The sequence below is a fragment of the Natator depressus genome, chromosome 28, assembly GCF_965152275.1.
Source record: "Natator depressus isolate rNatDep1 chromosome 28, rNatDep2.hap1, whole genome shotgun sequence".
Lineage (NCBI taxonomy): Eukaryota > Metazoa > Chordata > Testudines > Cheloniidae > Natator > Natator depressus.
Genome location: NC_134261.1, coordinates 12,089,416 through 12,109,330, shown reverse-complemented (window position 1 = coordinate 12,109,330; position 19,915 = coordinate 12,089,416). Strand labels below are relative to the sequence as shown.

Sequence of the window (19,915 nt, the reverse complement as noted above, 5' to 3'; positions counted from 1 at the left end):
GCCGGGGCCGGGAGCGGCGCGGTGGGGCCGGGGGGCAGCGCGGAGCGGGCGGGGACACGCGTGGGGCGGACACGCGGGGAGCCCAGGCTGGGCCCGGGAGCTGGGGGGTGGCGCTGGGGGGAACGGCTGGTGCTGGGGCCAGGATGTTGCTTGGAGCAGGGGGATGTTGGAGGGGGGGTGTTTAGTTGGGGGGGGGCGGAGCAGGGGGATGTTGGGGGGGTGTTTAGTTGTGGGGGGGCGGAGCTGGGGGATATTTGGGGGGGTGTTTAGTTGAGCGGCAGAGCTGGGGTTTGGGGGGATGTTGGGGGGGCAGAGCTGAGAGTTTCCGGGGATGTTGGGGGGGTGGGGGCAGAGCTGGGGGTTTGGGGAGATGTTGGGGAGTGGGGGGCAGAACTGGGAGGTTGGGGGGAGATGTTGGGGGGTGGGGGGCAGAACTGGGAGGTTGGGGGATGTTGGGGGGTGGGGGACCAGAGCTGGGAGTTGGGGGGGGCTGTTGGGGTGGGGGGAGGGCCCGTGTTCAGATCTGGCCCTGTGGGAGCTTTGGGGGCTGGGGCTGGAGCCGTGGGGGCGGGGGGGGGAACAATCTGCTCTCTGGCAGAACTTGCTACTGGGGTTGTGCTGCGCATGCTCAGTAACATCCGCTGAAGCCACGGCCCCCCCCCGCCCTTACTTGCCATCCCAGCCTGTGTACCGCTTTTTACAGGGGGTTAAAAAGAGGTGAAGGGGGGCGCCCAGGGTCTGAGCAGGGGGTGGCAATTGACTGGCCGGGGGGCCCAGCAGCTGGAGGCAGGGTTCGGAGGGGGGGTGCTGGGGGGCAGAGTCAGGGATGGGGCGGGGCGAGGCGCTGGCAGAGGGTAAAACCCGGACCAGGCGGGGGGGGGGCAGTCACCATGGTGGGCTGAGCCCCCCATGTTGGCAATAATCGGGGGGGCAGAGGAGATTTTTTATTTCCCCTCCCCCAGAGGGCACCTCTCAGCCCGGGCTGCCCAGGGCGGGTGCTTCAAGGCCCGGGCCGCCCCCTGGCCAGTCACCGAGCGGGGGGGCTGCCGGGGACTGGATTCAGGGAAATATTTTGCATACACCCCCCTCAGAAACAAAGACTCCCGGATCAGGGCGTCTGGCAGCGTAAAGTCTCCGCGCGGTCCCCAGATTTGTCTGGTCGGCTGCCGGGAGTCCCCGAATGGCGCTCCCTTCCTTGGGCTCCGTTTGCAAGAGCCATTTTCCCCTTTTTACCGATCCCTTTTTTGAAAGGTTCTCTTCGTTACTTTGAGCACGTCCTCACGTACCCGTCCTGTCACTGAGCAGATACAGGTGGGGTTTAATTTATAGTTTAATCACAAATACTCCTGGGAAATCTCTCGAAGTCGGTCGGTCCGAGTCGTAGCACTGGCATCTGGGTTGTTTCTCGTGTCACACTTGCTGTGGTTTTTCGCCTGGGATTTGTAATTTGGTGGCAGGGGGGGCCAAAGTAGGGCCCCCGGGCCCAATGCAACCCAAAGAGTTCCACAATGTCAGAGGTATCAGCCTGTGACCGAGGTCCCCCCCGTCTGCTCCCCACGGACCAGGAGACGGGAAAGGGGAGAGGTAGCAACTTGGGGCAAGTCGGCAAATAAGGACAAACTTCCTCATGAGTAACGGCTACTGGTAGCAAATTAGGTCAGATCGCAGGTTTTTATCTTGGGGGTCGGCCTGCACCCCTGTCACTTCACCACGGGGTTCTGTGTTTCCTCTGGAAAATCTCCCCCCCCATTTCACCATCGCCTCCCAGATCGTCCTCACGGAGGTTGAATGAGACCTGGAAAAAGTGTCCTTGAGTCCCAGGGGCTCGGCAGGGCAGGACGGGCCCTGAAATCTGGCCGTTGTGAGGCCGTTTGCAGCGGTTTGTAACCCCCCTCCCCTGCTTCTTCCAGGAGCCCCCCCGAGAGCGTCGGGCCCCTCTGGGGAAAGAGAGAGAAGCGGCCAAAGCCGAGGAGCAGCCTCAAAGCCAGGAGCTGCTGGTAGGTGCCCAGGGCCCAGGTTCGCCAGGGATCCCGGTGCCCTGAGTGACGGCGAATGCAGGGCCCGGCCTGCCAGCCTCAGCCAGGGACCCGTCCCCACCGGAGCCCAGAGTCCGACACGGGGGTGGCATGGTGCCCGCAGGGTGCAGGAGGCTGCTGGGCAGGAGCGGGTCAGTCTGTGTGAGCCCAGAGCCCCTGCCCACGGGCTGTCTGCGTGTCACAGTGACCGGGGAGCCTTTCCCGCACCTGGGGGGATGGGGAGGAAATGTGGGCTGCGGAGATGGAGAGTTTGGCCCAGGGCAATCGGATGAGGTTTTGGGGAGAACAGTCCCCACCCATGAGCGATGTACAGCTCACCCCTGCCCTGATGCGTCCACCCTTCCTGGGGTAAATAACCTTCCCGTCCCCCAGCGCAAGAGATCCCGCGCTCTGGGAAATAAGTCCCCCACCCGCCGGGAGGGGCATTTATGGTTCTCCCCCGGTACCCACCCGCCCTCTCCCTGTGGCTGCAGAGCCGGACGGCAGCCGAGAGGCAGAAGATGGTCTGGGAGTGGCAGGAGCTGCGAGGGTTTCTGGCGGAGCAGGAGCAGCGGCTGCTGTCCCGGCTGGAAGAGCTAGAGAGAGCCATTGTCCAGAGAAGGGATGCGGGCGTCTGCCACGGGTCCCGGGAGATTTCCCTGCTCGGGGAGCAGGTGACTCTCTAGAACAGTGCCCATCTCAGGCTGCAAAGCACAGATACAGGTTTGCTGGAGTTTGGGGGTTGCTGGGCTCAGGGATTGGGGATCCAGGCCCATTTCTCATCCCTCCCTCTTTCCCCGGCAGGGAGGACGGGGCGTTTCGGGAGCCGGAGCCGGGGTTTTTCGGAGCTGGAGAGGAGACTCAGCGATTTCTCTCTGACAAGTGCCGTCCTGCAGCAGGTCCTGCGGTGGTTCAAAGGTGAGTGGGAGTCTAGGGGTGGTGTCTCCTCTGGTTAGAGCGACCCTGGCCCTGGGGAGGAGTCGGGGACTCTCGGGATGTCACTGACCCCAGGCTCCATCTCACAGCCCCAGCCCCGCGAGTCGCCCTTCCCCATGGGAGTCGCCCTGTGGGGCTGGCTCTGTCTGCAGCGGCTGCGTTGTGGGCCTCGGTCTGTGTCACCATCCCGTAGTTTAAAGCAGTTACATTAATAACCAATGGGGATTTCTCTATGAACGCGAGGGCCTGAATCCTCCTCTCTCCCGTCCTCTCCTTCCCCTAGAGACGCTGCGACTGGAGCTGGGGAGTGACGCAGGTACGTGTCTGTCTCTGACGGGCCGGGGGAGATTTCACACCAATAACCATGTTTGCGACAGGGCATCACGGCCTCCAGCCCCAATGTGCACCTGGGAAGGGTGGAACAATGGGAAGCCGGGTGAGCCCCGTGACTGATTCCCTCCTGCTGTGACGTCTGGTGGGGATTCAGAGCAAATCCAGATCTCAGGGGGGTGTTTCCCTTTGGGGAAAGGAACAACTGCCCAAATGGTTGAACTAGGATGAGACCAGGACAAAATATCCAGACCCTGAGGATACCCATCTCCCCTGTTTAGGGGTTCAACTACACAGGGCCCTGGGCTGGGACCTGGTGGAGCGGGAGTGCCCAGGTCCCCCTGCGCTCCCTCTGGCCGACAATCTTGCCAGTAGGCCGCCCGGCCACTGAAGGCCTTATCACAGGGCTGGTTTACGGCATGCAGACTGGCTTTGAATGTTCGTCTGGAACAGCTGCCGTAGTGCATGTTGGTGTTTCTCACGCTTTTCACGTCGGCGACCCTTTATTTGAAATCCTTCTTTTCCCTTTGGGATCCCCCGACATTTACTATGACGTGAGAATAAAACACGTATCAAGCCTGATCCTATACAACCTGCATGTCTGCGCTTCAAACGGCTGCCAGAAAGTAGATGTCCTTGAGGGCTAAAAGTCCAGGAAGTGGGGGAGGGAGATTTTCTTTGCTTATGGTCACAGTAAATCTGTCAGTATCTCACGGCCCATCTGACTGCCTGTCATGAACCACTGGGCGTTGCAATCCACCAGCTGAGAAACCTTGTGCTGGATCCTTCATGATTTTGTATCCCTGTTGCCTATGAATGGGAAGAGAGTGTTACATTTTATATGAAAAAAGAACAGGAGGACTTGTGGCACCTTAGAGACGAACCAATTTATTTGAGCATAAGCTTTCGTGAGCTACAGCTCACTTCCACAGTATGCATCCGATGAAGTGAGCTGTAGCTCACGAAAGCTCACGCTCAAATACATTGGTTCGTCTCTAAGGTGCCGCAAGTCCTCCAACAAATGTATTTGAGCATAAGCTTTCGCGGGCTACAGCTCACTTCATCGGATGCACGTAGCTCACGAAAGCTCATGCTCAAATATATTTGTTGGTCTCCAAGATGCCACAAGTCCTCCTGTTCTTTTTGCGGATACAGACTAACACGGGTGCTCCTCTGAAACCTGTCGTAGTCTGAATTGGGCAGCTAGCGGCTAGAGCAGATATGGCCCAACCCTGAGAAATATTGGTTTCAATGCAAGCCACCTTCATAATCATTTGGAATCCCAGCTGTGATATTATTAGTCGGGCCCTTCGTTTCCAGTTTGCATTTGATTAAATTTTTCGGGGGACGTGATCCGTGTTTATTGCCCCAACCACAAAAACAGGAGACAATCGGTGCAAAAACTGATTCATTTTTCTGGGCAAATAGCGGGGTTTATTTGGGTGGACGGAAAGCAAGCGGGGGGGAAAGCATTCACTCGATTAATCCTTTGAATTCCGTTCATCGGTGTGGTTTGCTGCAGAATTCACAGGTCTCGAAACATAATGCCACCTCTGAGTTTGAGAAAACAATCTAATCCCCAGATAAAACTTTTCATTTGAATGAGCAGCTTACTGTTCCAATCTTACAACTATTCGCCGATACGTATTTACATTTCATAACGGGGCCGCACCGTTGGCAGCATATACACTCAGCTTCATCCTTTTCTTCTGGGTTGGTTTTCTGAAAACTTTCGAATACTTCCTTGTGCTCTGAAACGCATTCTGAGACAGCCTGTCGTTTTCTTCCCGTTTTAGCGTGTCAAATCTTTAAACCTGTATCTGCTAACAGCTTGAAATGTGTACGTGATGGGCGTGAGATTCATAGACTATCGGGGTTGGAAGGGACCTCAGGAGGTCATCTAGTCCAACCCCCTGCTCAAAGCAGGACCGATCCCCAACTAAATCACCCCAGCCAGGGCTTTGTCAAACTGGGCCTTAAAAACCTCTAAGGAAGGAGATTCCACCACCTTCCTAGGGAACCCATTCCAGTGCTTCACCAGCCTCCGAGTGAAAAAGTTTTTCCTAATATCCAACCTAAATCTCCCCCACTGCAACTTGAAACCATTACTCCTTATCCTGTCCTCTTCTACCACTGAGAACAGTCTAGAGCCATCCTCTTTGAACCCCCTTTCAGGTAGTTGAAAGCAGCTATCAAATCCCCCCTCATTCTTCTCTTCCGCAGACTAAACAATCCCAGTTCCCTCAGCCTCTCCTCATAAGTCATGTGTTCCAGACCCCTAATCATTTTTGTTGCCCTCCGCTGGACTCTTTCCAATTTTCCCACATCCTTCTTGTCGTGTGGGGCCCAAAACTGGACACAGTACTCCAGATGAGGCCTCACCAGTGTCGAATAGAGGGGAACGATCACGTCCCTCGATCTGCTGGCAATGCCCCTACTTATACATCCCAAAATGCCACTGGCCTTCTTGGCAACAAGGGCACACGGTTGACTCATATCCAGCTCCTCGTCCACTGTAACCCCAGGTCCTTTTCTGCAGAACTGCTGCCGAGCCATTCGGTCCCTAGTCTGTAGCGGTGCATGGGATTCTTCCGTCCTAAGGGCAGGACTCTGCACTTGTCCTTGTTGAACCTCCTCAGATTTCTTTTGGCCCAATCCTCTCATTTGTCTAGGGCCCTCTGTATCCTCTCCCTACCCTCCAGCGTATCTACCTCTCCTCCCAGTTTAGTGTCATCTGCAAACTTGCTGAGGGTGCAATCCACCCCATCCTCCAGATCATTTATGATCAGTACATTCAGATGTGCAAGCACTTCAGATCGGGCGTGCGTGCCTGTTTGTTTATTGTGTGTATCTTCACGACTAATACAGAGCCTTTCTTCAACCGGCAGCTTTGCGTCTACACAGAGACTCATGCATTCTCAGAATGCATCTATCTCTCTTAATGGAGCGTACTTTCCTAACAAAACAAGTTGTTGTTTGTGTATTTGAATGATACAAAAGGAGGGTGACAACCAGAAAAAAAATGAATAATGCTTTATTTTTCGGAAAAATCGGTTTAAACTGAAAACGAAGGGGCTTAGCTATTAGGCAGCCTGAAGCTGGGCCCGGTAACCCTTTCGCTGCTCTGTCTGTATCGCAACCAGAGGGACTGACACCCCACCCGTGTTTCGTAGCGATGGGGATGAGGCAGAGTGTCAAGCCGAAATGGCATTAGCTCTTGCAGGATAGGGAAGGCCTCCAGGAATAGACAATAACCAAGTCTCTGAGCCAGGAGGGGAAAGAAAAACCGAGGAGGAATAAGTGGGGAGAGAGGCCATGGTTCCGAAACCTGCTCAGATCCAGGTCCTGTCTCAGCACTGGACAGATTTTGCCTGGTCCCTAGCTCTGCATGGTCCCCCCTCTGTTGGGGGAACGCGCCGTCCTGGGGAATATCAGGTTTAAAGGGTCTCAGTGGGTTTAGTCCTGGTGGGAGGGGAGGGGTCTACACTGGAGTGACCGAGCATTTCCCCAGCGCGAGAGTCTAAAACGTCTCTGCAGAGAAATCGCCCGTGAGACGCGTGACGTGAAATGACCTAAAGTCTGTTCTGAAATCCCCCCCCAAATAACCCTTCTCCCCCTGACAGGCTGCAGAATAACATCCCCGGGTCCCTCCAGATTCTCCCAGCCTGCCCGGGGAAGGGAAATGGGCGTGGCAGAGCTGGCTCAGGTAGGAGTGCTGGGGGGTTCCCGCAGGAGCCGGAGGGAGAGTGAATACACAGGAAGTGGGGGGTTGATCTAAGGGTGGGAGGGTGCAGGAAGTGCACAGGGTGGAGAAAGGGAGGGGGGCAAGGTGCGATGAACCTGCTGGGACTTGATAAATCCGGGGTCTCGGTTCTAGGAATAGAGCCATGGGGGTTGGGTGTGGAAATTCCCCTCTTTGTGGAAGAGGGAACAACCTGGCCTGGGCTGGGAAAACTTCCCAGACTCCCAGTGCTGGAGGGGAGTTGTTATGAGATATGAAGGGGACACCCAGCAGAGGGATGTAGGGAAGATGCCCCATCCCCTGACATCCAGCTGCCTGAAATGGGGAGGGAGTTGGGCTTCCTATCAGGGAACCTCCCTGGGCCCTGCTGGGGGCTCCATCTCTTCTATCAGCCTCTGGTAAGTCCGTGTCTGATGAAAGTGAAGACCCTGCCCCCTCTATCTGCTGGGAAGGACGAGGGGCTCTCTCTGTCTCCCCTCATAGAATCATAGAATATCAGGGTTGGAAGGGACCTCAGGAGGTCATCTAGTCCAACCCCCTGCTCAAAGCAGGACCAATCCCCAATTAAATCATCCCAGCCAGGGCTTTGTCAAGCCTGACCTTAAAAACTTCTAAGGAAGGAGATTCCACCACCTCCCTAGGTAACGCATTCCAGTGTTTCACCACCCTCCTAGGGAAAAAGTTTTTCCTAATATCCAACCTAGACCTCCCCCACTGCAACTTGAGACCATTACTCCTTGTCCTGTCATCTTCTACCACTGAGAACAGTCTAGAACCATCCTCTCTGGAACCACCTCTCAGGTAGTTGAAAGCAGCTATCAAATCCCCCCTCATTCTTCTCTTCCGCAGACTAAACAATCCCAGTTCCCTCAGCCTCTCCTCATAAGTCATGTGTTCCAGACCCCTAATCATTTTTGTTGCCCTTCGCTGGACTCTCTCCAATTTTTCCACATCCTTCTTGTAGTGTGGGGCCCAAAACTGGACACAGTACTCCAGATGAGGCCTCACCAGTGTCGAATAGAGGGGAACGATCACATCCCTCGATCTGCTGGCTATGCCCCTACTTATACATCCCAAAATGCCATTGGCCTTCTTGGCAACAAGGGCACACTGCTGACTCATATCCAGCTTCTCATCCACTGTAACCCCTAGGTCCTTTTCCGCAGAACTGCTGCCGAGCCATTCGTTCCCTAGTCTGTAGCGGTGCATTGGGTTCTTCCGTCCTAAGTGCAGGACCCTGCACTTATCCTTGTTGAACCTCATCAGGTTTCTTTTGGCCCAATCCTCCAATTTGTCTAGGTCCCTCTGTATCCTATCCCTGCCCTCCAGCGTATCTACCACTCCTCCCAGTTTAGTATCATCCGCAAATTTGCTGAGAGTGCAATCCACACCATCCTCCAGATCATTTATGAAGATATTGAACAAAACCGGCCCCAGGACCGACCCCTGGGGCACTCCACTTGACACCGGCTGCCAACTAGACAAGGAGCCATTGATCACTACCCGTTGAGCCCGACGATCTAGCCAACTTTCTACCCACCTTATAGTGCATTCATCCAGCCCATACTTCTTTAACTTGCTGACAAGAATACTGTGGGAGACCGTGTCAAAAGCTTTGCTAAAGTCAAGAAACAATACATCCACTGCTTTCCCTTCATCCACAGAATCAGTAATCTCATCATAGAAGGCGATTAGATTAGTCAGGCACTCTAATGCTTCCTGGGTGCTCGAGCTGGTTGTAGGTGGGGCTCTGCTGACTGTGTATCCATTTGATTGGCCCCTCTCCCCCACAAATAGTGGGGCTGTGAGTGGGGCAGCAGGTCCTGAGTGGGGGGCTCTTGTTCTTTCAGGGGCCGGTGACCTTCGAGGAGGTGGCTGTGTATTTCACCAGGGAAGAGGGGGCTCTGCTGGACCCCGCTCAGAGAGCCCTCTACAGAGACGTCATGCAGGAGACCTATGAGAACGTGACCTCGCTGGGTAAAGATTCCCGTCCCCTCGGTTCTTAGAAGGGGAAATGCAGAGTTCAGGTTCATGTCACCCCCACAATGTAACCTTAACTCTGCCCTGTTTCAGCATGACCCTGACATGCCAGTGACACACACGCGAGCCCTCTGCTGTTACACAGCGCTCTGGGAACAGGGCACAGGAGCAGAACAGCGCAAAGTCTAACAGCTTCTCTTTGCTGAGGCAAAACTTGGATTTAGGTCTCGCCTAGCAAACAGAAGCTTCCAATCCCTGGCCTGCACTGAGAGATTGAGAGATTGAGCCTACACCGCACGAACCATCACCGACTTTCAGAATATTACCCTGCGTTTTCCCTCCCTCTGAGGAGTCCTTCTGAGTCTTTGCCGTCACTTACCCCTCTCTAAGCCCCGGAGACCACTAGTGCCCACGATGCTCATGGAAAGTACCCACCCCCGTGCACATTTATTGTTGCGACCTTCAGCACTGAAATGAGGCATTAGTCCTCCAAGGTTCATGGGCACCTCCCTTTATATCACAGTCCCAGCTCCGCCAAGCTGTTCCAACGAATCCCTCCCCCATCCGATGACAGCTACAGCTGACCCAGGGCACACGACACGAACAACGGCATGTTCTTAGTCCTTCCTCGTGTCTATTGTAGAGTCATAGATTTGTAAGGTCAGAAGGGATGGTTAGGTCATCTAGTCTGATCTCCTGTATCACACAGACCATCGAGTTTCATCCAGTTACTGCTGTATTGAGCTGAATACCTTGGGTTTGACTAAATCATCTCCCATTTCTTTGGTAGTTTATTAACCTTACTGCACCATAGTCAGTGGCTAATGCTAGCTCCAGGGTTACGGGGTGGGGGTAGAGTTAAGGTTGTGTTACAGGGGGGGTGTGAACTTTCATGCTTCATTTCCTGGTTTTCAGAGCTCTAAGTTTACTCACCGTTTATGTTCTGGAAGGGCCTACGGCAGCATTTGGCAACCCTAACTCTGTGTTAAAGAAGTTAATTCGCTGGGCCTAGATTATAATTTTTTTTGGTTCAGGGCAAAACTCCCAAGAGGAACTCCTGAGGAATGCAAAAAAAAAAAAGAAATAATGCATGACAGACATTGTCAGAAAGCGATCCGTGGGAGGGCTCGCACTCCGATGCATGACGCATCTCTGGTGCAGTGGCCACCGTGTGTCCTCTTGAGTTACCCCAGTTAGTTTGAGAGGAGGTGGCTGGAAACACTTCAGCAGAGCCTCAGGGTTTGGCTACATTGCAGCGTAATCCCAGCCTTACTCGCGGCCTCGAGACTGCTGACCGTGGGTTTGAAAGCCCAGGCGGGAGCATCTAGGCTCATTGGTGACCCTAGGTTAAGAATTTTTGAGACCAGGCTGAATAGCTGGGCTCCAGCATCCGCTCGGCAGTGTGCAGGTCCGAGTCCAACCAGCCGGATCCCAGACTTCCTAGTCCCTTCCCGAATTGTGGCGGCTCCAGCCCTTTGTTTGTGGAGCAATGTGGGGGAAACCGTGGCGGTCCTCCCCGCACGTCATGGCAAGTTTTCGCGTCCCGTGGACACTCGTCCCGACGAGCTCTCCTTGTGGTCTGTACGCTCCCAGCGACCGGAACCCAGCAAAACGGAGGATTCGCCGTTGGAAGAACTTCTCTTGCTCTTGGGTTTTTGCTCCTGTCTCACAAAATGGGCAGAGCTTCTGGGAACCGCTGGTGGACGTTCTGGCAGCGTTTTCTGACCCGCCGAACGCACCTGGTAGAGCTAAGGATGGTGCAGGAGGAGGAGGAGGATGACACGGACAGGGAATACTCAGATTGGCTGCTGCTGCTACCCATGGCTCCCGGTGGAGCGGCCGCTGTCCCCTCCGTAGGCGGGCACTTCTGGAGCACACTGGTGGGATCACATCGTCATGCAGACCTGGGGTGACCAGCGATGGGCGCAGAGTTTTTGCGTGAAGAAAGCTACGTTTCTGGAGCTTTCTGAGCAGCTCGGCTTGATCCTCCAGCATCGTGGCGCACCCCTGACAGCAGCCCTACTGGTCCAGAAGGGGGCAGGGGCTTGCCCTGGAAAGTAGGCAAGAGGCAGGTTTGCCCTGTCCAGCTACTTTTAAGTCCTGGTTACATGGGCCACCCAACCATGGTGCTGGCCAAAGTGTTCCTGGGATGCATTGCATGGTACCATGGAGGGGACTCGGGCCATATTCTTGCTAAGATGTTCCGGGTTAGGGCATACGTGGCCGGCTTGCCACCAAAGGCCTAGGATAAAAATCTCTCTTTTTTTGGTGGGGGTGCAGCAGGAGCCTGCCCACTTGCGGTGATTAATGAAAGCAGCCACTCAGCCAGATCTTTTTGCTGCACTCTGCCTTCCTCCCTCAACCGGCGTTCCTGTTGCAGGAACTGCGATGCAATTGCTGGGAATCGTTAGGAAAGGGATAGATAGTAAGACCTAAAATATCACATGGCCTCTGTATAAATCCAGGGTACGCCCACGTCCTGAGTACGGCGTGCAGATGTGGTCGCCCCATCTCAAAAAAGATAGATTGGAATTGGAAAAGGTTCAGAAAAGGGCAACAAAAACAATGAGGGGGATGGAACAGCTTCCGTATGAGGAGAGGTTAATAAGACTGGGAGTTTTCAGCTGGGAAAAGAGACGACTAAAGGGGGATATGATAGAGGTCTATAAAATCATGACTGGTGTGGAGAAAGTAAATAAGGAAGTGTCATTTACTCCTCTCATAACATGAGAACTGGGGGTCACCCAATTAAACGAATTTAAATGGTTTAAAACAAACAAAAGCAAGTATTTCATCACACAACGCACAGTCAACCTGGGGAACTCCTTGCCAGAGGATGTTGTGAAGGCCAAGACTATAAGAGGGTTCAAAAAAGAACTAGATAAGTTCATGGAGAATAGGTCCATCAATGGCTATTAGCCAGGGTGGGCAGGGATGGTGTCTCTAGCCTCTGTTTGCAGAAGCTGGGAATGAGAGAGAGAGAGGATGGATCACTTGATGATTCCCTGTTCTGTTCATTCCCTCTGAAGCACCTGGCATTGGCCACTGTTGGAAGACAGGACACTGGGCTAGATGGACCTTTGGTGTGACTCAGTGTGGCCGTTCTTATGTTCTTATATCTGCTCCCATGCTGGAACCCTGTCCTCCGGCTTCCATTTGCCATGAATCCTTCCCTCTTTGATATTGCACAGGGTTGTTGGCCCTCTCCAGGATGTCAACCGTAAGTTCATTGTGGACATGCCATCTCTGGGACAGGTCTGTGACGGTGCAGAGACCCAAGCTTCTGCTGGAGTGTTCATGGGCTGCCGAGATATGACAGCCAGGACAGGTCGAGCTGCCCGCAAGCAGACTTAAAGCAAAACGTTATTGTCCGAAACGGCTCAGTGCAAAAGCTCGGGGGGTAGGGGGGGAAATACTGGTGGAATCTGAAAGAAAAATCGGATCTTTTGTAAAACTGACCTTCGGTATAGTGTGAGAGGAATGCCGCAGATCCCAGAAGCTCCATGGACACTACTGGGTTAATCGCAGTGAAAAGTCCATACAGAGCATGGTAACTTGAAAATCCCAATTCTGCTTAAAATTACAGAACATCTGGGGCGCTGGGGGAAGCGACATGGCCATGACCTGCTCCATAGGCCTTCTCTATCCTTTCAAGCATTCCACATTTTGGAGGACACAACCGTTCTTGTGGTTCCTGGATGGCAAAGAGAGATTTTTATCCCAGGCCTTTGGTGGCAAGCCGGCCATGTATGCCCTAACCCTAACCCGGAACATCTTAGCGAGAATATGAGTTTCTGGTAAAGCTTTATTTTTAATGCTTGTTTCAGCGTTTGTGCTTCCCAGTCTCCAGTTTGAACTGCACATGGTTGTGGAAGTAAAGGCAGGGTGGGTGCTCCAGGAAATGGGTTTGGGGAGGGAGAAGGAAGGAAGGGGCGCTTTTTGGCTGGAGCTTCTGGGAGGCAGGAGCAAGGACTGCTTGGGAGAGTGGGGTGCAAAAGGGTTGGGGGCATAGGCGCCGACTGCCTGGATGCTCTGGGGCTCAACTATTGTTCAACTACCTGGAAAGAGGAGGGAGCTCGGCTGTTCTCAGTGGTGGCAGATGACAGAACGAGGAGTGATGGTCTCAAGTTGCAGCGGGGGAGGTCTAGGTTGGATATTCGGAAACACTATTTCACTGGGAGGGTGGGGAAGCACTGGAATGGGCTCCCTAGGGAGGTGGTCGAATCTCCATCCTTAGAGGTTTTTAAGGTCAGGTTTGACAAAGCCCTGGCTGGGATGATTTAGTTGTGGATTGGTCCTGCTTTGAGCAGGGGGTTGGACTAGATGACCTCCTGAGGTCCCTTCCAACCCTAATCTCCTATGATTCGAATAGGAATTGGGCCATGTGACATCAGGCGGGTCTGACTCAAAGAGCCAAGAGAGATTGGGGCTGCTGCCGATAGGGAGGACGAAGGACGATCTTCTGCATCCCCAGAGTCACTCCCAACCTAGGACACGGCCAAGATAGCCTGCTTTTCGCAGGGAAGGGGTGATCTTGTGGCTGGGAGGAATGGAAGGCCTGAGAAATGGTGGCTAGTGACCCATTAGGCAGGGAAGAGGCAAGTGTGATGGGAGGGGGGGTGGCCACTTAGCAATGGAGGAGGAAGAGTGAAAACGGTAATATTTGAAAATGTCAACAGAATAAAGAGAAACTGGGCAGCAATAAGAACGGGGCATAGCCCCTAAATCGGCCAGGGCTCTGTGGGGACTCTGTGTTAATGGGGGTAGGCTCCCGGCAGCTCCAGCTCCCCCCCCCAAACCTTCCCTCCACTCCATTTTTTAAAAATCTTGAATTTCACAGATTCAGATGTAGAAATCCTACGTTTCACGGCGCTGTAACCGTGGGGGTCCTGACCCAAAAGAGGGTCATGGGGGAGGGAGGGTCGCAAGGCTATTGCAGCGGGCCCACGGTATGGCCACCCTTACTTCTGTGCTGCCTTCAGAGCTGGGCGGCCGGAGGGCAGCAGCTGCTGGCCAGGAGCCGAGCTCTGAAGGCAGCGCAGAAGTAAGGGTGCCATAGCACAGCCCCCCTGCGAGACCCAGATTTCACTGGGGAGACGGGATTTCGCCGTCCGTGACGTATTTTTCATGGCTGTGAATTGGGTAGGGCCCTCCCCGGTAGCTCCAAACCCCTGAGATGGGAGTCGGAGCGGCCCTGTAATATTGTTGAATACTGTATGTTGACCTGGCTGTGGGGATGGATATGTTGGTTCAGTTTAATAGGGGGGCTGTATGGAAAACAAGCAGGAAGGGAAGAAGAATGGCTCAAAATTAGCCACCCTTTGGCAAACCCTTGACAATTGGTATGAGACAAAGCAGGAGCTATCGGCGGTAATTGGCAAGGGGAAAGAGACGGAGACCCGGGGGGGCCCAATGGGGTGTCTGAAGAAGTTAGATCTGCTCTCACCGATCCACAGGGTCTGGTCTATGGGGCCAGTGCAAGTAGCCAGCGAGGCCGGTTTGAAATCCATTTCAGTCTCTCTGTGAGGGCCCAGTTGCCTCTCACCTTTCCCCTTTCTTCTCTAGCTCGGCCCGATGCTCTGCTTCCCGGCTGAGAGGAGAGGGCAGGGGACTCTCTTTCCTCGCCCTTGGTTGTTGCCATGTGGAAATGTCCTGGCCATGGGGGGCGACTTTGTCTCTTTGGATTCTGCATTGATCTGCTTCAGCGTGTCCTTTAACGATCCATTCGATCCACCCCAGCTGCCAACCTGGCACACACACCTCAAATCTCCGGCCCTGCCCCAAGAGCGGAGCAACCCGCTTTTCACCCTGGGGAGCAATGCAAAGTACAGAGGGAAACCGAGGCAGACATCGGCACCAGAAAACTATCACCGCAATTCCCCGTGGGTCACACCTGCCTAGCTGACCATTGAGGGTAAGACAAGCAGGCATGAAGATTATTTGAAAATCCTTTTTTTTTCTTACCCTTGAGTCCTGCTGCAAAATAGACCCGACTTTGGCATGAAGAAGGCTGTTTTGCGAGCGTACACAAATGATCGCAGACTGACGAAGGTGTCTGCATTCAGCCTGGCCTGCTGGGTAAGCATGGTTCGTTTGTCGGGTATTGTAGCCCCGGGCCTGGCCTAGGAGAATTGCAGAAGTCCACTCCAGGAGAGAGAAAGGCATAAGGCCTGATTGGGGTGGGGGACTCAAAGAGCTGAGGAAGGGGATGGAGACTCAGCTGTCCTGTCCCTCACTAATACACCCACCTCCTGGGACCCCGGAAACACTCACTCCTTATATTGGCTTATCCTTTCCCACGTCTTCCAGCCCTGCTCGCTCCCAGTTATCCCAAATTTCCTGCTCCCCAACCATAGGCACTGACTTGTATTTTTCCTGGTGGGTGCTCCACCCCGAAGCCCCCCCCAACACAGTTCTCCTGAGGCCCCGGCCATGCCCCGCCTCTTCCCACCTTGCTCCACTCCCTCCTTCCAGCCCCCCACGACGCCCACCCTTCACTTGCTCCTCTCAGCCCCCTCCCCCAAAGTCCACCTGCCCCCCACTGGCTCCTCTCCGCCCTCCCCGGAGCACCTCCCGCCAGCTGCCGAACAGCTGATCAGGGGCCAGCCCTGGGGCCGCCCCACAGCTGTGACTGGCATGTGCTGAGCGCCCCCCCACCCCCACTATTTTTTTTCCCGTGGGTGCTCGAGTCCCAGAGCATCCAGGCAGTTGAAGGCTTCAGGTAGTTGAAGGCTGCTATCAAATCCCCCCTCACTCTTCTCTTCTGCAGACTAAATAAGGCCAGTTCCCTCAGCCTCTCCTCGTAAGTCATGTGCCCCAGCCCCCTAATAATTTTCGTCGCCCTCCGCTGGACTCTCTCCAATTTATCCACATCCTTCTTGTCGTGTGGGGCCCAAAACTGGACACAGTACACCAGATGAGGCCTCACCAATGTTGAATAGAGGGGAACGATCACGTCCCTCGATCTGCTCGCTATGCCCCTACTTATACACCCCAAAATGCCATTGGCCTTCTTGGCAACAAGGGCACACTGCTGACTCATATCCAGCTCCTCGTCCACTGTAACCCCTAGGTCCTTTTCCGCAGAACTGCTGCCGAGCCATTCGGTCCCTAGTCTGTAGCAGTGCATGGGATTCTTCCGTCCTAAGGGCAGGACTCTGCACTTGTCCTTGTTGAACCTCATCAGATTTCTTTTGGCCCAATCCTCTCATTTGTCTAGGGCCCTCTGTATCCTATCCCTACCCTCCAGCGTATCTACCTCTCCTCCCAGTTTAGTGTCATCTGCAAACTTGCTGAGGGTGCAATCCACACCATCCTCCTGATCATTAATATTTTTTATATTCTCCTTTTCCAGAGGAACTAGAGTCTGTTGCTCCTAAATTATAGCATCTAATTCCCCAGCCTTCTCCAGACCCTGGGGGATTTTCAGACTCCCTCCCATTTCGCCTGACTTGCTAGAGTCCCTAATTCCATGTATGGGGCATGAACCGCCGGCTCGGGGAGGCTAGCCCCCCGGCCCAGCCAGCCCCTTCGGCCTGTTCTCCTGCCCCCATCCCTGGGCCACCCAAGCGCCTCCAGCCCCAGAGCACCAGGCGTCGTGAGCACTGGCTCCATCCCCCTGGAGCCCCTGCCTGCAGCCTGGGCCCCCCACCCAGCCCCAGCCCGGGGCCAGGGAAGACCCCAGAGCACGGGCAGGCAGCAGCCTGGGGGCAGAGTGTGGGCTCGGCCTGTGACACCTGCTCCCCTTGCCTGATTCCTCAAGATGTGCTTCCCTGACATCTAATACACCCTCTGACTTCCACCAGCCCATGCTCGCTGTTCCCAACTTCCCTGGGACTCTTTCTCAGAAAGAAGCAGGTGGTTTTCTTGCCCGGAGCCATCTTCCCTTTCTAGGCTGTGGAGTTACGGTCTCCGTGTTCTAGGCCTCCCTTTGAGGAGGATTGTCGGGCGGTGTGTTTTCCCAGCAGAGATGGGGTTAGTTAAATCCCTCTTTCGGCCGAGCCGCCGACACGTTTGAGCCTCTGGGGAGCTGGCCCCGGCATATTGCAACTTCCGAATGGGCTGGGGTTAAAATACTAGAATTTTTGTGTGTGACAAATCTCCCACGAACCCACCGGATTTCCTTTCCCTCTGCAGAGTTCCCGGTTTTCAAACCTGACGCGATCTCCCGTCTGAAACAAAGAGGACGAACCAGAGATCTCTGATTCAGAGGAGACAGAGAGCCTCAGGGGCGCACACACAGGTGAGGAATCACGAAATCAATTTGAAACCTGTCCGCGTCTGAAGGACACAGCTGGGATTCCCGACCGAGACCTTGTGAGCTCTCCGCGTTCAGGATTGTCCCCAGCAGGTTTGTATCCTCAGGGCAGATGTCGCTCATGATGTCCTGCCCTTTGTGAGTGACACCTGGCAGTAGCTCCCTCCTTGGCCTCCCTTCCCCCTGAGTGCTTGGATGGGATTTACAGGCAGAATTGATCCCCTCCCGTCCCGTGGGAAAGACTTTGGGGAAATTCAGTTCCTGACTAATTCCCATTTCTCCAGCACTTACTTTGGTTTGCTCTCCCCTGTTTCTGAGGCGTCTCTCTCTGTCCCAGCAGGTGATGGGATGGTGGGTGAGGAGGAGGAGAAGAAACCTCCTCAGGAAGATGCTGAGCAAGTGGAACCATGCAGGGCGTTGCTGCAAATACCTCAGGAGGATGTGTCCCCGAGTCACGAGCAGAGAGAAGGTCATGAGAGTCAGCACAGGCCAGAGAGGAGGCAGAGAAACAAGCCAAGGGAGAAAACAAAGAGCTCCATTCATTACTGGGGGGCCTCACGAGTACCTTGAGGAAACCACAGCCCAGCACAAAATCCAAACGGGAGAGAGAAATAACCCACGCAGTGAGTGTGGGAACCTTGTGAGTGCGGGGAAAATCTTGGCTCGGAGCTCAGACCTTATGAGACATCAGAGGGTCCACACAGCCTAGAGAGACAGATGCTCTGAGTGTGGGAGAGCTTGTCTCAGAACTCAGCCCTTACTTCTCATCAGAGAATTTGCAAAGGAAATAAACACGATGAGGACTTTATCAAAGGCTGACAACAGGTTTTTGGGTTTTTTTGCTCTTTACTAGTTTTTGCTAATTCCGTCTTAAAAGCTCTTCGAACTATTTGTGTCACATGGTCTCTGGGGTCCCCTAGGTGGGTTGCCCGTTTTTCTCTTTTGTACCTCCCCATTCTTTGGGATTAATCCTCTGCTCCATCCTATCAACTCCTTTATCCTGTGAGTCATGGGAACATGTGGCCTGCTAAACCCCGGGTTGTGAGTTCAATCCTTGAGGGGGCCATTTAGGGATGTGGGGCAAAAATTGGGGATTGGTCCTGCTTTGAGCAGGGGGTTGGACTAGATGACCTCCTGAGGTCCCTTCCAACCCTGAGATTCTATTCTATGATTACCAGGAATGTCATTAGCTCCAGGGGACAGGGGTGACCTACACTAGCTCCATTGCGATAAAATTACCTGGCCTTCATCTCCACTCGGATTTCCCCTGGCCTTAGCTAGCTTGATGTCAAACCACAACTATTCCTGCAGTAAAGACATAGCCTGTGTGTAGTAGCTGGGGGGGTCTAGCAGGTGTCCTCAGAACCTCACCAGTGGTCCATCAGTTTTCCTTGGAGCGTCTCATTTCTACTGTTGCTCCCACTGGAAGGAGAATTTTTAATGGATCTGAAACTGTGTAATTATTCTTAGTTTAAACCCCCTTTTTCATCTATAGGCAAAGCCACTTCCTGTCTTTTTTCTTCTGAGTTGGGATTGGTTTTGGATGGGAAGGCTGGCTGTTTTTTCCCATTATGATGGCACGAAAACGTTCCTAAATCACATGACGCAGTAATTGTGAGACAGCGTGGAGTGAAGCAGGTTTCAAAGGATGAGAGGAGAAGATGGTGGGAGAATCTGTTGTCCTGATTCTGAGTCATCAGGTGTCTCCTGCTCCGGAATTTAACTTTCTGTGAACCCAAAAGGTTCTTACCCCTCGGTGAGAGCTGGGTTTGTCTCTCTCTCCTGAAGGCCGTTGGTTACATAACTGGATATTAGTTTTGTTTGACTGAATGTAACAGATTTCCTGGGGACTTTGAGCCAAATGGTAAAATAGACTCTATTCTTTTTCTTTTGCTATTTTCCCACCTTGCCATGATGACCCGGAGAAAGTCCCAGGGCAGTTCAGTCATCAGGGGAGAATACGCCAAGTTATTGGACACGGTAACAAAGCCATAGCAGTGTGTTTCGATCTCTGCTCTGAAATCGTGGTCTACGGTAGACTCCAAACTGTGCAACTAACTGGAGTAAGTGCAGATGATCAGAGGGGTGTTCGATTGTTTAGGTCAATATTGTCCGACGATCCATGGGGAGAATTCCAAAGTAAGAGGCATGGAACGGTGCAAAATCCCCTTGTATTTGGTTCTCAAACTGGTTGTGTCCCAGGCCCTACAGGAGGTTACTCCTGAAGATCTCGCCTGGCTAATCTTGGGAATTAGGAAACGTTGTCCCGAACTACGCAGATGTGGAGGAAAGAGAAGTGGTGCTTTGCTGAACTCGCCCTTTCCAGTTGCGGCAATTGTGTATACAATGAAGTCGGTGTTGAATGTGAGACTGCTGCAAAAAATAACTGTTTTCTCATAGAAACCTCACCTCTGGCAACTCAGTGAGACTCGGATCCAGGCCTGTAATCTGGTTCCTAATTTAGATCCATGACACCATTTTAAAGAAATAAACTGGACCTGTTTGAGAGGCCATTCTTCACTAAAATTACTCAGATTTTGGGTGGTCTGGTGAAGGATTCTACCACGGAGAAGTGTAAATTTACCCTGAGCAAGGCGAAGGATTTGCAAGAACTCGGGTAGAAATAACAGGCACGCACTTGTTCATTTTCACCCC

General features: G+C 53.6%; 1 protein-coding gene across 6 annotated transcripts; it reads left to right on the top strand.

The window, feature by feature from the left end:
• Positions 1 to 945: 945 nt before the first annotated feature.
• LOC141978933 (putative KRAB domain-containing protein ZNF788) lies at positions 946 to 18,085 on the top strand. Of its 6 annotated transcripts, none has more exons than XM_074941332.1 (9): positions 946 to 1,997; positions 2,510 to 2,738; positions 2,820 to 2,933; positions 3,235 to 3,267; positions 6,905 to 6,987; positions 8,874 to 9,000; positions 14,743 to 14,917; positions 17,140 to 17,245; positions 17,598 to 18,085. In XM_074941332.1, the coding sequence occupies exons 5-7, from the start codon at positions 6,964 to 6,966 to the stop codon at positions 14,913 to 14,915; spliced, it is 324 nt and encodes a 107-aa protein (XP_074797433.1). In that variant the 5' UTR covers positions 946 to 1,997; positions 2,510 to 2,738; positions 2,820 to 2,933; positions 3,235 to 3,267; positions 6,905 to 6,963; the 3' UTR covers positions 14,916 to 14,917; positions 17,140 to 17,245; positions 17,598 to 18,085. The 6 variants fall into 6 exon arrangements, with proteins under 6 accessions (XP_074797433.1, XP_074797431.1, XP_074797430.1 ...); XM_074941330.1 differs by having other exon boundaries at positions 17,601 to 18,084; XM_074941329.1 differs by having other exon boundaries at positions 17,140 to 17,353; positions 17,601 to 18,082.
• The last annotated feature ends 1,830 nt before the right edge of the window (positions 18,086 to 19,915 follow it).

What these genes read in the sequence shown, in the direction of transcription:
- LOC141978933 (XM_074941332.1), top strand. Translation starts at nt 6,964, where the DNA reads ATGGGCGTGGCAGAGCTGGCTCAG. An exon ending in GCGTGGCAGAGCTGGCTCAG is followed by an intron (nt 6,988 to 8,873) that starts GTAGGAGTGCTG and finishes TTGTTCTTTCAG; the next exon opens with GGGCCGGTGACCTTCGAGGA. An exon ending in TGAGAACGTGACCTCGCTGG is followed by an intron (nt 9,001 to 14,742) that starts GTAAAGATTCCC and finishes GATCCACCCCAG; the next exon opens with CTGCCAACCTGGCACACACA.